This window comes from Phymastichus coffea, unplaced genomic scaffold (assembly GCF_024137745.1).
Source record: "Phymastichus coffea isolate CEN01 unplaced genomic scaffold, Cenicafe_Pcof_1.1 PCOF00012, whole genome shotgun sequence".
Taxonomy (NCBI): domain Eukaryota; kingdom Metazoa; phylum Arthropoda; class Insecta; order Hymenoptera; family Eulophidae; genus Phymastichus; species Phymastichus coffea.
This window is the reverse complement of record NW_026706823.1, coordinates 3,070,044-3,087,364: the sequence shown is the minus strand read 5'-3', so window position 1 is coordinate 3,087,364 and position 17,321 is coordinate 3,070,044. Positions and strand designations below refer to the sequence as shown.

The 17,321-nt window shown below is 36.9% G+C and overlaps 1 protein-coding gene across 4 annotated transcripts in view; it reads left to right on the top strand.

Moving 5' to 3' along the window:
• Positions 1-17,321, top strand: part of LOC131672620 (double-stranded RNA-specific editase Adar-like) — a 623,043-nt gene that overhangs the window by 516,348 nt on the left and 89,374 nt on the right. Inside the window, exon 7 of one of the 4 annotated variants that reach the window (XM_058950003.1) lies at positions 2,915-3,019. The exons of the other annotated variants lie outside the window; for them this stretch is intronic. Within the exon in view, the coding sequence (XP_058805986.1) occupies positions 2,915-2,938 (24 nt within the window). The 3' untranslated portion in view covers positions 2,939-3,019. Of the gene's footprint in view, positions 1-2,914; positions 3,020-17,321 lie in introns of those variants that run through there. 4 annotated transcript variants of the gene reach the window in all.

The window sequence follows — 17,321 nt, the reverse complement described above, 5'->3', positions numbered from 1 at the left end:
TACAATGGTATTATAATAAAATTATACTAATTCTCATAGCTCATCCCATTCAGTTTTTTTAGTGAAAAATTCTTTAAATATTCACAAAGTAGATGATGAATCCTTTCTAACGAAACGTTTTATTGAGATGCAAAGCTGTTGTTTCTATTTTTGAAAATTTAAATCTACATGTTATATCTTTAAACCATTTTCTCGTATAATTTGCTTCTTTATTGGTAGAAATAACTTTTGGTGAGCTAAAAACACATATAAACTTCTAGATAAAAGCATCTGCAGTTGATTCTGCGGTTGGATTTTGCAAGGTAGAACAATCAAAAATTTTTACAATAGGTTTTGTATTAAGGGGACAAACTTATTTTGATTTTGAGTTATATATATGGGACTCATTATATCCATAGCAATTTTGTCAAATGATTTCTTAGATATTCCCACTATAACCGTGGGTTGTCTTGTTTTTATTCTTTTTATCTTATGTCTTTGACATTCCTCGCTATTTTAAATTCATCCTAGAGATTGTAACGGGGTGCGAATTCCGTTTTATTCCTTTGTATCGCGCGATGCGCAGTCGTGTCGCAATGCGCGCGGCGAGATCGAAATATTCACGTTTTGCTAACCGGAGAGCAGAAGGGGATAGGAGTCAGTCAACCAACTTACTACTAATGACATCAGTAAATTATCGTTTCGATCAAACATGGACTAGTTTATTTTCAATAAACTATACAATACGCTTGGCCCGCATGTTTATGTTTATACGGTGCGCGCGACAATATCATGCATCGCTAGTTCGTTCACAATTTTTCTTTCGCGATATTCGTTTGCATGCACGCTACCGATTTTCTCATAATCGCCGGTACGAGGGAAGAGCAATTAAGCGCGGTCGTTTAACAAAATCGCGACGCAAAGCTGGCCAGCTTGCCTTATTTAAATGGTCGCACTATCAGGGGGAGCAGATTATTATCGCCTCCGGTATCTTAGGTTGCCGTCTCTCTCACGATAACTTTATCGTTTATTCTATGAGGTGGAGGGGTTTTACAACCTCGTGGTTGGCCTACGATGGCGATGTCACCACTCACTTCAAACGGCAACAATAATGCAAATTATCGGAACCTCGCTTCCGCACTCTTTATAAATGTTCGTGTTTGACTCATCTGCGCTTCCTAACTCTTGGATGGCTAATCCTCGACTTTCGGGTAGCTGCACAGCTCTAGCGTTAGTGCTTCTGGACTCTTTGACGCTGTTGCCGATGTCAAAGGCGCTCTCCCACTGGTTCTTTTCTCTTTGCGCACGCTTCTTTCCATTTCGGACCGAGTTCCCTTTTTCGACTTACCCGGGCTAGTAGGTGCTGCTCTCGCAGGTAGTCGCGCGATCGAGACGGTAGAGCAAACCAGACGTTTACCGTCACAAGATATATTGTTCTATTTACTAAACATTTATGTTTTTTTATCTAAAATCTGTATTAATTGATTTACGTCAAGTATAATATTATCATTTCTAATCTCAAATGTTTTTTTTTGTAAATACAATATGTTTTTGTTCTTTTAACTCTGTTATTTTTTTATTATCATTTATCAATTGTATTCCATTTTCTTTTTTAAGTGTATATTTTATTTTTATTATATTGTTTCATCCTAATTTTATTTTTTATTTTAATCCATTCTTCATTTGACTTCTGAATTTTGACGTATTTTAGTAGATTTCAATTTTTCCGGCTCTTACCATTTGAGATTTGATTATTATTATTAAACTTTAAATAAGTATGTTACTGCTCTTCGCTGGATTCTATAACAGTGCATCTGCATTAGTATTAATTTTAACAGACTTATTGATTATTAATTTAAACAGAATATCATAATCATAATCTAATAAATTTAGTTTTCATTCTTGTACTCAGGAGTTGGAATTGGTTGATTTGGAAAATAATAATGATTTATGATCAGTCAAAATTGTAAATATACTCCCATAAACATAATTTCTAAAGGATATTACAACAAATACAATTTCTAAAGCTTTCCTTTTATACCTATAATAGCTTTTTTTGCTGGCTTCAATACTCTTGATGCAATTCCAAGGGCTCTATTTTTGCCAATTTCACCTTAAGAAAATGCGAAATTCGATGCATCCGTCATTATGATAAACAACTTTTTCATATACGGTAATTGTAAAATTGGAGCAGAACACAATGCTTTTATCAAGTTATCAAATGCATTCTGTGTCTCATTATTCCAAATAAAAATAATTTTCATTTATAATAGTTGTATGCGAAGCTTGGTTATTTTAGAAAATTTTTCTATGAAGCGTCTATAATAACTAGTAATAAATCTTAAGAATTCTCAAATATTTTTGACTGTTTTTCGGGTTGAAAATTTATTTACGGCGTCAGTCTTGTTCGAATCTGTTTTCTTACCATCTTCACTTATGATTTAGCCTAGAAGCCTAAGTTCTTTTTGAAAATTTTGCATTTACTAGTTTCTTATTTTAGTCTCCTAAATTTTTGTGCTACAAGTTCAAATCTTTTACTATGCTCTTTAACAGTATATGAAACTATAATAATATCATCCAACGTAACAAAATCCTAATCTCAATTCATAACTACTACTATTGTTAAACTATTGTTAAGACATTTTGAAATACTCTAGGTGGATTAATTAATCCAAATGATAGTATTTTAAATTTGAAACGTCCTAAGTCAATTATGTTAAATTCGGTCATATGAATATCTGATACATTTATTTGCACGTGATGAAAAACTGATACAATATTAATCGCTGAATAAAACTTATTTCTTTTGAAACCATAAAAAAATTTAGTTACACGTAGCAATAATATGGATCGGGTATAGTTTTAATATTTAAATTACGTTAATCAATTACCAACCTCCATTTCCTCTTACCATATTTTATTAATTTCTTTTTAGATACAATCTGTGTGGGTGCATTGAACGATCTTGTTGACCGTCTAACTAAATCATTCTCAATCACTTTTTTTGTCTCGTCGACTGCAATTTGCTTTAATGCAAAAGGTAAGGTAAATTGCTTAACATGTATTGGTGTCTCATCAGTTAAATTAATCTCATGTTCTTCTATACTGTAGATTTTAATTTTCTCTCTTTATAACCAACATAAATCTTCGACCATCAATATTGGATCATCGATAAATTTCCGAAATTTTTGAAAATCAACTCAACTTTGATAGATAATGAATTGACATGAAGATGAACTGAGAATTCTGAGTATGGAAAGAAAGTTAACTGCCAATCAAAGAATTTGATCATATCTTGAGCTGTTACTTTGACGTCAATAAAGAATCTGCAATAAAAAAAGAGAATCCTCTTGAAAAAAACAAAGTTTACCTTCAAATAATCGTAAAAATTATCTTGAAGGTCAAATCCAAGATCACTATCATCTTCTCCTTTTGAAAATTTATGAAACATACTTCGACAGTTTTATAAAATAATGCATTCCAAAAAGTTATTTAGATGCATCTTTGAAAATGGAACACCATGTATCTTATGAAATATATTAAACAGAGTGGACCGTATTCAAAGATACACCCAGCTTACTAGGCTTAGGTGAACTTTCGCAAAAAATGTTTCAGATAGAAGTTGCTTGGCTTCGAAGAGAACATATTTTGATGATGTTGCTTTTGACCTTTGAGGTTATGTTCAAGTACATTTCAAGGCCAACTTTATTTATAAATGAGAATCTGTATTATCGACTATGGATTCAGGAAGACCGGAAAATTCTACGTTAAAATGACGTATTATGTATGGGGTCTGTTTGTCCGCCAAAGATCGCGCGAAAGCCAATCCTTTTTACCAAATGAAACCCTGCCCTGCAAGGAAAAATTTTACGATCAACTTTGCAATTCGGAATATGTTGCGATGGCCAAATGAGACCGCTTGAGTAAAGATGAAAAAACTTTCAGAAAAAAATAACTTGTCATTGAAAAATACGTGTGTTGATAATCTTGACCTTACTCTCAAAGTAATTTTTCGAATTCAAAACAAATGTCGTATGGCTAATTCGTGTAAAAAACTAAGTTTTAATAATTATTAATGGTTAATTGCTCGAGTGAATGAGGTTAATAATAAGTTACTAATCGGACAAGTTTTACGTAAAATATTTATATGATAATTTTTCTTTCTAAAGCATTAATTTTCAATTGGATTGTTCATTTCGGAATTATTGGCAAATCTTTCAAAAAACCATTTTTTGGAGCACTGATATATTACAAAATGAATAATATATTTCATATTTTGGTTACCTTCCTGCTTATGGGGGTATCCTCGTATAGATCGATTGAAAAATCGATTTTTTTTTTATTACATAAGTCGATAGTATAACATGTCAACAGTATGCTGTTAAAATTTTAAAGTGAAATTCGCAGCGGTTTCGATGCTATAGTTATTTTCTTTAACGTTGTGCGACGCGCTGCCGGAGTGCGGCGCAGGTAGGCAGGTACACGCTCGAATACAATAGGTGCCCCGCTGAGTTTGGGTCTTCGAGATGCTTCGCAATTGTACTATGGCAGATGCTATTCCAATTTTGGTTGTATTAGTGCGTATACTTGAGTAAATAAGAGGATTACTACAGTCTAAGCCGACTGAAAGTATAGGTAGAAAGGTTTATTTCGAAGAGTTTTACAACAGTTGGCTCAGTATTCTCGTAGCTGTCGATTAGTTCACTGCTGTTTTGCGTGCAAAATGTCGTCTTACCCTAAAGGTGAAAAGGCCGGGAGGTATCGAGCATCAGAACGCAAGCGTTCTTTTCAAGGAAACCAGCATAGAACAGAAACGGGCGAGCCAAAAGGTGCTAGTGCAAGTGCCCGAAAATTGTCAGCAGCATCTACTGATGATGTTTCGATTGACTATGATCATCGATACCGCATAATCGAGTTTGTGACAGTTTTTACCGTGTTGAGTGAACTACTGTGCTGCAAAAAATGCAAAGGAGGGGTGAATTTCAAGGAGGCTGGGCATCGCGGTCTCGGTTGAAAACTAGTGATTTCGTGTAGATGTAGTGACACTCAAGTGAACTCTGGCCCTTTCATCAATAACGGCTTCGAAGTCAATCGTAGAATAGTGTTTGTGATGAGACTTTTAGGTGTAGGCTTGAAAGGCCTCAATTTATTCTCAAGTTTGATGGACTTTGGTGAAGGATTAAGTAAAAAGGCATATGATGGCATATTGGAGCATATACATCAAGCGTCGAAGATCTGTTTTATGAGTAGTTGCTAAAGTGCTATTGAAGAGGAGAAGAAGCTCAACGAACAAAATGATAGGCCACTTCTACAGTTAAAAGTTTCAGGCGATGGGTCGTGGAAAAAGCGTGGTTTCTCATCAAAACTTAGTGTCACCAGTTTGATTGCATACGAGAGCGGGAAAATCATTGATTTAGTCGTGAAAAGCTCGTTATGTCAAGCGTGCGTAACATGTAAATACAAAAAAGACACACAAGAATATCTGGACTGGTATGAAGAGCACGCAGACGAATGCAGAGCAAACCACGCCGGATCCGCTGGCAAAATGGAGGTCGATGCAGTCGTCGAAATGTTTTTGAGATCGCAAGAGTATTACGGCGTCATGTACACTACTTACATCGGCGATGGTGACTCCAAGACTTTTTTGGCTATACTTAAAATAAATCCTTATGGAGAAGACTACATTGTCAAGAAATGTGAGTGCATTGGACACGTTCAGAAACGAATGGGTACGCGTTTGCGAAATTTGAAAAAAAGTGAAAAACTTGGCGGAAAAGGAAAGCTCACCGATGCGCTCATCAAAAAGTTAACCAATTATTATGGACTTGCGATCAGAAGAAATGATAACTCCGTTGAAGACATGAAAAAAGCTATAATAGCAACGTACTACCACATGTGTTCAACTGACGAGAACCCGCAGCACGAAAACTGCCCTGCTGGAGTAGACAGTTGGTGCGAATGGCAAGCCTCACAATGTATTGGAGCAAACGTCTATGAACATCCTCCGCCACTGAATCCGGACGTTCAAAAACACCTTCTTCCAATCTACCAAGATCTTTCCAAAGATGATTTATTGGAAAGATGTTTAGGTGGCTACACTCAAAACGCTAACGAGAGTTTCAATGCGCTCGTGTGGCGTTTAGCACCAAAACACTTGCATTGTGGCGCAAAGACCGTGGAAATTGCTGCTTATATAGCTGCCGTAGTTTTTAATGACGGATTCAATGCAGTTTTGAAGATGATGAAGTGCCTGGAGTTCAAAATCGGATTGCCCAGTACCAGTTACGCCAAGAACACCGACGCTGAACGAGTAACACGGCAAAACATCAAAACGGAGAGTGCATCCAAGGAAGCTCGATTGGTCAAAAAAAGGAAAACTGCATCTGAAAATCAACATTTCGAAGAAGAAGAAGGGCTTCTTTATGGAGCAGGCATTGCTGAATAGTGCAAAAGTCGATTAGTAGCTGTAAGTATGAAAAAATTCTATTAAAAAATAATATATTGTATACCGCAAATTTTAAACGCGTTTTTCTCGAAAACTCAATTTTTCGATTTTCCCAATTGGCGCCACTGATTACTCAGCGAGTTTTAAAGCTATTGAAAAAAAAATATACCATTTTAAAGGAAATTTAATTAGCTAGTCGATAAACCTAAAGGATTTTGTTTTAACAAATTATTTAATAACTCTTTTGCATTAATAAAAAAAAAACTTTTATGAATTTTTTTTCAAAAGTCCGCCATTTTTTCAAAAATTTTTTTAACATTTCAAAATTAAGTAAGTGGACGAGGAATTGGTATAATAATGTCAAAAAACTTTGTTTCTTATGTTTCAGAATGACACAGCAACAACGAAACATGGCGCCAATTGAGACCAAAAAAAAAATATCTTCACCTTTCATTTGATTACGTGGCTCACCTAATTAACATTATGTATATATAAAAATTTTTCATGTTTCTACAAACTACAAGAAACTACGTAATAAAATTTCAAATAAAAATATTGAATAGTTTCTTTTAATAAAATTCCTAAAGTTTGTCTTCATTTTTCGCGATCTATACGAGGATATCCCCTTATACTTTTACAACAAACAAATTTATAGCAATCTATTTCAAATTGTGTTATTATACATATTCTTGTAACATCTACTACCTACACGTGATATTAATGCTTAATTAAACTTATGCAACAAATATTAGATTATACTCGTAATTGTATAGTTGATATTCTGTTGACATTCAATGAATGTCATATTAACTATCATGCAGCAACGAGATTGCATCAAGAATGCTTCCCGAATATACATCAATACCTATCAAATACCACGGTTGTTAGAATAGAAAGATGTGCAAGGCATCGACGTAGAGTGCGGTAACAACGACGTTGACAAACTTAAATGTGCATTTATCTACACGTCAAATTGCAGTGCAATCAAACATTACACGTAGCACAGTTTGGAGGATTTAAGTTATTCATTGATTCCTTCCTTATCACATGATATTAACTCAGAGATTGAAACCTGAACATGTCCAAAGAATATTTAATTTTTACTATTGGGTCCAAGAAATATCGAATCACTATTCAAATTTTTACAATTACGTCATGTTTTCTGACGAAGCAACGATCCATAGTGAGAGTCAATTGAATTGACACAACAGTCATTATTGGTCAATAGAGAACCTAAACTGGCACCGTGAAAATGATCGATGTATCAAGTACTAAAACATCACTGGAGTTTTGTAATTTTAATGTAATTGTAATTGTAATAGCGAGGTATTATTTGTAATTTGGCTTTAATTTTTTTATGGAAACATAAATTCGTGAAAATATGTACATTTCATACGACATAATACGAGTATGTTTCATTCTTTAAAAAATATTGACTTGTTAAAATATCAACAGAATCCATGTATCTCCTCTCCTATTGTCGGGAAAAGGAAGAGAGGTAGGCCGCCGAGAACACCGACCGCGGATGCATGAGGCCCTGCGAACGAAGGACCTGGGAGACCGACGCCAAGGACCCCACCTTCAACCCCGGCGACTAAGGCCTTGGGCAGCCGAACAGGCGCCCACCATCGATACCCGAGGAAAATATTACGGATACTGATGTGTGGGACTGTTACCGAATTCGGCCGCACTTATCGGGCTAGACTTGGGCCCCGCCGTAGAAGGGGTGGTCCACGCCGCTCTACGCCTTCTCAGCAACATAAAGGAGGAGGAGGAGCAAGCACAGGTGCGAGCTCACGAGAGCTCGTCATCCGTGCTAATAGAGGAGCTCCCCATCGAAGGGACCGCCACACACGCGTCGACGACGCCCGGAATCGCGCGCACTGAGACCGCACTGCTACCTGGACCTCTAGCGGAAGCCATCCCGCTGAAGACCCCACCAACCTCCGTGGGCACCCAAACGGAGGGGGGCTTCGCCGACGCGACCTGGCGCCCCAGGTTCACTAGCCAGGCATCCTCGCCTGGTGAACGAACCTGGGAAGAGATAGTGGAGGGTTTGAGGGAGGTCAAGCAAGGATAGACGACCCTCAACACCCTCCAACGAACCGTGTATGCGGAGTACGACGCGTACACGGCTGCGGGACACCGCCCCAGTGATATGGATTACTGGAGTAAGGTGGTGTCCCACCGGCGTCAGTTCGCACAGGCGCTAAAGGAGGTGCAGCGCCGTCACCGCCAGGCCCTCTAGGGCCCGGTCGGTGACGCACCTATTGGCTTCACTATTCACTCTCCCAGCCTCCAACCGTCGGAGCCAGACCAGCGGCTCCGGAGACCAGGTCGGAGGCCACGACACACCGGGGCCCGCGGACGTGCGGGGTAAACCTGGTGGTCAATGTGGATGACAGCAATGGGGGTCAAGCAACGGGACCCATCCACATAAATCTTGTGGTAGGGTTCACGGATGAGGACTCCACGGTAGAAAGGCCGTTGTGGTCCGCCCCGAACCGGCGGGACGGGTTGCAACTGACCCCCAGAGAGCGAGGCCTCCCGCGCCCAATGGGAAGGGTGCAACGTATGTCACTATCCCGGGGTGACCCGCACAGACCGGTGTTCCCACGTCAGGCAGCACATCGACCTGGTCCAGGAGAGGCTGGGATGGAAGGCACGCGGGCGCCCCCGCTGGATGCAGGACGGGAGATGACCAGCGACCACCCAATTGAAGATCCCTGCCCCCGTGGGCAGGGCTACACTCACACTGGTACGTAATAAAGTTGCTCAGGAAATCACAGAGAATATGACCTTTTATTATCCTTTCCCCTCCTTACCTCAAAAGGAACAGCGCTAATAATATTATCGTCGAGGACCCCATAGGTCCAGACTGGAAGGGGGCTGTGACGATAAACGTCGTATTAGCGCTATCGGCCCAACCATGCGGCTGCCGGCGAGGGTAGCACCTGCCGGTTGGAGGGAAATGTATTAAAGGAATTCGACACTAGACGTAACGGAACGCGCGCGTACAAAAACGAAGGAATCGAAGATTAGCACCCGGTCGCTAAGCTATGCAAGGTGGGATAGTTGATAGTTTCCGAGCTTTCCCGAGTGCCGAGACGAGCTGATCCAAGCCTGCAGGAGCCGTGCCTGATACTGAACTCTACGAGTGCGTGTAAGAGTGTGCGAGTGAGGAGTTTCCCATGGAGGGCGAAATCGTGAACGCAAGTTTTCTCGTCGCAAACAAAAAAAAGCAATAGACTTTGCCGAAACTCAATTGTGAGCTACATTCTCTCGTGTTGCCGTACAACTGTTAATAAGGTAAGCTGGCCAGCTTAATTTCGGGATCGCTAAATAACTAATCTCTCGTACTCGCTAGAAAACGTGCATGTATTATCTCGGCAAACAAAGAGCGGTGATTGATCCGACTCCGCATGTTATTGTCGCGCGAGCGTCTTGTAAACATAAACACGCGGGCCGAATACAGTGTACAGTTTAGAGGAAATAAACGATCTCGCATGTGATATTGATTATAATTTAGATCGTATTTATTTCAATAGTAGATAGTTGGTTGACTTATACCCGTTCCCTCCTGCTCTCCGGTTTTCGTGTTTGAACGTATAGGTAATCACGCGCGCTCTTCGATACGATCATGCGCATTAAATTGAATATACGGTATTAACCCCATTACAATATATATATATATGCAATAAATAGATGTCATAAAATATAAAATATAAAATGACTCGATATATTTTTTAGCACAAATTTACTGAATATATTAGTGGCTCTGCTAATAATTTTTTGTATATATTAAGTCTATAACATGTATATATACTGCCACATAATGGCAATTCACGTAACTGCTTTTCAGCCCATCAGATCATGAATAAACTGTTTTTACTTTTCAGGCCATCACTTTTTTATTTAGGATTCACTGAGATTTGACAAGGTTTTTATACGAGGGTCGTTTGAAAAGTTCGTGCAAAAATAAAAAATGCTTGATTTTTTTTAATAAATCTTTTTTATTTTTCAACATAGTCTCCTTTTAGGCTTATAAACTTCATCCAACGCTGCTCTAGTTTGTTAATCCCTTCCAAATAATAGGATTTGTCCAAGTCTGTAAAATAGGCATTCGTTTCTGCAATCACCTCCTCGTTTGAATAAAATCTTTTCCCCGCCAACCATTTTTTCATATTAGACAACAAACAGTAGTCCGACGGAGCCTAATCTGGAGAATAGGCGAATGTGAAACGAGTTGGAACCCTATCTCCATCAGTTTTGCGGCCATAACTGCTGAGGCGTGAGCTGGTGCATTGTCGTGGTGGACGTTTCTCTAGCAACTCGGTTTTCAAACGATCCAATAACGATGAAGATTATTCCTTGCCAATCCCAAAAGACAGTCGCCATAACCTTCCCGGCCGAAGGAATTGTCTTCGCCTTTTTTGGAGCAGATTCCCCCTTGGTAACCCATTGTTTAGACTGTTCTTTGGTCTCAGGAGTGTAGTGATGTATCTATGTTTCATCTACAGTGATAAAACGACGCTTAAAGTCTTGCGGATTTTGCTGGAACAGCTGCAAACCATTCTTGCAACAGTTCACATGATCTCGTTTTTGGTCAATCGTGAGCAATCGCGGCACCCATCTAGCGGATAGCTTTTTCATGTCCAAATGTTGGTGCAAAATATTATGTACCCGTTCGCTCGAGATGCCTACAGTACTAGCAATCTCACGCACCTTCACTCTTCTGTCAGCCATCACCATATCATGGATTTTATCAATGATTTCTGAAGTGGTAACCTCAACAGGACATCCAGAATGTTCAGCGTCTTTTGTGCTCATATGGCCACTCCGAAAATTTTGAAACCACTTATAAACCATTCTAATCGAAGGTGCACAATCACCATAATGTTTATCAAGCTTCTGTTTAATCTCCTGAGGCGTTTTGCCTTTGAAAAAGTAATGTTTAATCAATACACGAAATTCTTTTTCGTCCATTTTTTTACAACCACTCGATTTCTTTGATTGAAACGAATGTAAAACGCAAAGTAATTGGCCAATCTGGTTGAAACTTGGTGTGTGCTCTTCCAAGATATGCCACTAACTGAAAATAACCTTGATCCGCACTAGTAGCGCCATCTCTATGACTTTGCACGGACTTTTCAAACGACCCTCGTACTTGAATCTTTTTTTTATCACTATGATGAATGAAAAAATAAATACATAAATTCAAACAGTATAAAAAGAAAAAGAAATGTGCAATGAACTAAATTTAATATAACGTTAATGCTAAATAGTGGTTATATAGTGGCAATAAAATATTTCAACATATTACCACTAGAAATGAAAACTTTAGAAACGAAAAAGAACGCTAAAAGAAAAACTGTAATTTTTGATAGGAACAAATATCTAGTCAAATCCTGTGCAACATAAAATACATAAATAAATAATATTACTGTATAAGATAATTAAGAACACTGTTTACGGTTTTTAATATTAAGTATATTATAGTTTCCCAGTTTTAGTGGAATTTACCATTGTAAGTAAATTTAATATATATTTTCTATTTATGAATTATAAACAAAATTAATATCTGTAAATAAAATAGAATATTCAGTAAAAACTAATGCGAAATTTAATTTATATTGTTAATGAGTTGATGATAAACCCATCTGGCAATAATTAGATATGTGTACTGTAAGACGATGTGAATTTGAGAGGAACTACGTCGTTTACGGGTTGCAGGTTTGCCCTGTGTATTTACGCAAATGAGCGTGAATTGCGAGAACGTTCCCGCTGCGTCATTCAAAGGCACATGCTTTAGCGTCGTACTCTGAACTTCCTAGAAGATTGCCTCCACAGGCAATTACAAACGCTTTCTCTGCGGCAATCCTCCTGCTGCTATCTTATCTCGGGCGTATGTACTTGCTTCCAAACGAAGTCCCCGTTGGTTGCTACCGTTATTTTATTTGGTAACCTCAGCCTTGCTCGGAAGTATTTAGGGAAACTCAGCTAGCTGAAAACGGGCGCAAAAGCACGAAGTCGTTTTGCCACAATGAACGTACCGATAAGGGAAGAGATACCACTAATGGGCCAGCCACTGATTATCTCACATTGAACTTATTTATCACTAAGGCGTCCTTCATTATTTCGACAGCCATATATAAATTTTGGGCATGCGCTGCTATCGCGATTTGTGCTACACGTGGCAACGGGCGCCGCCATCTTATCCGCTGCCGCGTACGAGCCACGCTCACTCGCTTTCGCTACAATCATTGTACACGCGCGATCGTCTTTTGTCGTTTTCGAAATCACGTCAGATCGCCGGCTAGTTCATCTTAAACGCGCGAAACTATTAACGCGAAGCTGGCTAGCTTACCTCGTGAGACCAGCTCTTAACCGAGTCGTTGCTCAGATTAACCTTGATTAGTCTCTTGATCTCGCTGGAGAAGTTGCTTGTATGGAGTTGGGCGTCCGTCGAATTGCTTGCGTACGATTTATCAGGATGCCCTCTCCTCTCAGCTAATGTCCTTTCACATACCTCGCGGCACTCTCCTTTTTAAACGCCAGGAATAACCGCGCTCTATAAGGGCTACATCCGTACTCCGCGAGCAGCTATCGTAGACTCTTTTATTTTCGGGATCTATCTCTCTCTTCCTGCGCAGTGCACGCCTTCAACTCATGTTCGACAGGTGCTGCCCCTCGCGGGCAGTCTCCAGACGAGGTGAGAGCGCGCATGTAACGTTCTTCGTTACAGTACGTATCAATGACCACGAAAATAAACCAAAATAAAATTACGATCGATATCTAACGCTTCCACGAATTTATTAATAACTGTTTGCGACTTTACTCGATATTATTTGTCATTTATTAGTTATCAAATCAAATATCGTTTTTTAATCTTCATTTAGATTTTTATGCATATTTTCAAATAGATTTTTACAGTTCAATACCAAATGCTCATAAATTACATTATTATCATATGCAGTTTCAAATAATTAAGAAAATCTAAAAATTTGGCATGATATTCCTTCTTTTAATAGAAACGTACATATGCGTTTAATGGTATTAATTGTTTTGTTCACCTTAAAATCTCCACTAAAATATTTCTTATATTTGTTCAAAATAAATTTGAATATTGTCATTTATTAAAATATTTGCAATATAATCAGAGTATTAAAAAGGCATTATAATTGTACAAGCTTAGTCAAATGTATTGTATATAAATATAAAATTATTGACTATATCCTACATAAGGCCTCAACGATAAAAAAAATCAACATGTTACGTTCTGTTTTTTTCGGATGTCGGGAGACTCCTCCAACTGCTTCTTAGTTTTATTAAGCGAGTGTAAAGTGTGTTTGAAGCACCATTCGCAGCCACGCACACCACACAAGTCGAGAGGGATTGGCGGAGAATTTAGGTTTTTCAAATAATTTCTTTAAAACTATTTCAGAGAAACTTTATTCACTACTTCTTTGTTATAATGCAAAACTGTTTGTTCGTAACTTAGGACAATGCGTCCACTCTCTCTGTTGTTTCTTTTCTATTTGCCTTTTTTTGCTCGTCGTTTCGAAAAAGCGAAAGCTTCCTCGCAGTTCAGTAATAATGAAAGAAAAGGTCAGTCGCTTATTGACGTGACAACAAATATTACCGGCCAACCAGCTAATCACTCCGCTCTTCTCGTTATCAAATCAACCACGAAAACAACCATTTACTTTTTGATATGACGGCTCTCGCGAAGGCAATAAAGAGAGAGCAAGTTCAAAAGTTAAAGAGAGTGATCAGGTGGGATCCGAGAGACGGAGAGGAACAATAGACCGAGAGACATGAGAGTCCGAGAGAGAGGGAAGAACTTCTCTCTCGGCCTCATGGTGCTCTACTTATGAAGTGCACATCGAGCACTATTATGCAGGATTGTTAATTCTGCAAGACAGCCTTGATTCGCAGACATACGTGTGCCTTTTCGCGATCGCGGAAAACAAAAAGTCTGTTATTAGGCGTTCTTGCGTGAGAAACTTTTAAATGAGTTTTCTCACACAAGCGGTCGCTTAGTGACACTTTAGCGTCTAGAAATTGCTCTAGGTTGGGACCTAACACATTAAAAATGACAACAAAAAGTGGGAAGGAGGTTTCATTTATTTTTACAAAAGGTACTATAAAAACTTTACTCTAATAAAAATCACCGGAGCAAGAATACTTGTTTTAACCAAGTTTTCATTTTTTACAGTTTCACATTAATAAATTAATAACATAATTATGGAGAGTACACCGCGTCAGTTTATATACATTTACTTTAGCATATTTTCACGACAAAATATGAAAACCATGTTAAATTTACAGAGTAAAGACAACATAGAAAAGAATATCAACAATAAAATAAGAAATAAAATTACAGTTATGAATTCTCAAGCCAGTGAGTTTAATAATAGTGGAAAACGTCCTTCAGACGTAAACAAACTACCTACTGATATTACATTCAACTATCTAGATATGCTATATCGCGTTTATTTTTCTGCGTACAAGATTTTATGTTACATATGTCACAAGGAAGGCCACATAGGTAAACACTGCTTCATTGCAAAAAGAACGGAAAATACACAAGCCAGTATATAAGAGACGAACAATGAAGTACCTAGCAGTGAAGTATTGGAAAATAATCTCAACAATGACAACTAAAATGATGAAATAAAAAATACCAATGATACTGAAGATTTGAGGGCGAACAACGTGGATGGCTCTGGAAGCGAAAATAAATGCGGTTCCGAGCAACCATTAACTTTCAACGACTCACTTCCTTTTAGAAAATCTAGTAGTTTAGTTAACAAGAAATATTACAAACGATTTGCTTCTATCAGTTTCACAAGTACTATAGCCATAAATACCAATACTCAAAATTCTCCAACTCAAAAAACGAAGATTCACACTGCCAAAAAATCCAAGCTCGATACGCCTAAAGAACCATCTGTTGATTCAGACGAACGATTATAATCCTTGAAATCTGCAATTTCTGATCCTATGATCGCTACCTTTCCTATTACAATTTGTGAATTACGAGATTTTATTGTAGAATCTTATCAATGTAAGTACACTGATATTGCAGTAGTAGCTGAGAAGTACTTTTAACACATAACTGCAATAGCTATGACGTTAAAGGATATAAAAGAGCACGTCAAACGAAAGTCACTCAAGTAAAGATTTACATGGATTTCAAACATCTTGTGTCTTCTACGACTAGATTCAGCGAATGAAGACATGGACTTATTAAAATCACAATGTATTGATGTATAACAATATTTCAATTGAAGTACAAAGTCGTCTCTTCTATTCAATTTGAACCAAACAGTTAGAGTTGTTTCGTATTTATTCAAAGCAAACATTTCGTCATATTCTTTGAAAGTAATTTTTTGTTGATTTTCAATATGTTTAGCTGAATATTTATCAGTATGATTACTACTATATATTAGGAAACCATATAAATACAAAGATGCTTCCATTGAACTCAAAATTCGTCTGTCGATGAATGTATCTATTACGTTATAGATAATTTCATCATTATATTATTTAATTTTTCTTTCCTTTTTTGTATTATTTTTTAAATTTATCTTTGTTTACTTTATATTGAGCCATATTTCAACCTTTATGTGTATAGTCAAACATATACGTATTTGATGCTTTCAATATTTATACTATTCAACATTAATCTAACATTTATATTTCTTTAAACAGAAACTATTATAAGGAACTATAATTGAATTGTCAACATCGACATTTTTCTTAGAATGTTAAAGTTGATAAACATGATTATTAGAAATATTATACGATAATTTAGATAGTCTATGATAATTTAGATATCCAGTTTTTCGCATTGTTGTCATTTATTGAAATTCCTTGGAAAAATTCTGTTAATATTTAGTTTCTCTTATTTATATTCACGGAGAATTGTCAGTACATGGACGATGTAATATATGACTCATGACTAATTTTTTAAATTTTTTATTTTCAGATATTTAAGCATAAATTATCCATATTTCCTGGAGTTTTATTTTATTTTGAGGATGTAAAGTTATCAAAAGATGAATATGTGGCAATCCTCTCTTAAAATTTAGTTGTATAAAACATACTTAAACCCTTCCAGATAAATTTTTGTTAATAATATCGTTTAATAATTGACTGAAATTTTATTTAAAACAATCGAACTGTTATATGTAAAATATCATTTGGAGTAGTTTCTTCTGGAAAATTATTCAAAACCACTTCTAGGTTACATTTAGGATTATACAGTATAGTTATAAATAAATCAAGATTACCAATTGCCCTTACAATTAACATTGCATCTTGTTAACGTTGTTGTGTGTGTGTGTGTGTGTGTGTGTGTGTGTGTGTGTGTGTGTGTGTGTGTGTGTGTGTGTGTGTGTGTGTGTGTGTGTGTGTGTGTGTGTGTGTGTGTGTGTGTGTGTAAAACTATATATATATAAGACTACCAATATAAGTAGCCGACAAAATAAATTTATTAGCTAATTTTTATTGCTGTATTACTATGGCAACTTACATTTTTAAGAAACAAAATATGTATCGCTATTTTATGTCAAAATTAAAAGACAATTACAAAATTTATTTTGTATTTCGCACACTTCATTTAATAATTATTATTTTCACCAATTTATAGAGAAAATTAGTGTACGTGTGCGCGCGCGCATGTATGCATGCGTGTGTAAATTAAAAAATATATTGTATATTTTTCAATATTGTTTTCAAAACAATGGGAATGAATAATTTAATAAAATAATTAAATTTAGAAATTATTGTTTAAAAAATAGTAATGATACTTTCGTTATCTTACTTATTCATGTGATATGTATAAAAATATATAAAAATAATAAACCTAAGTTTTTATTTCTTTCCAAAG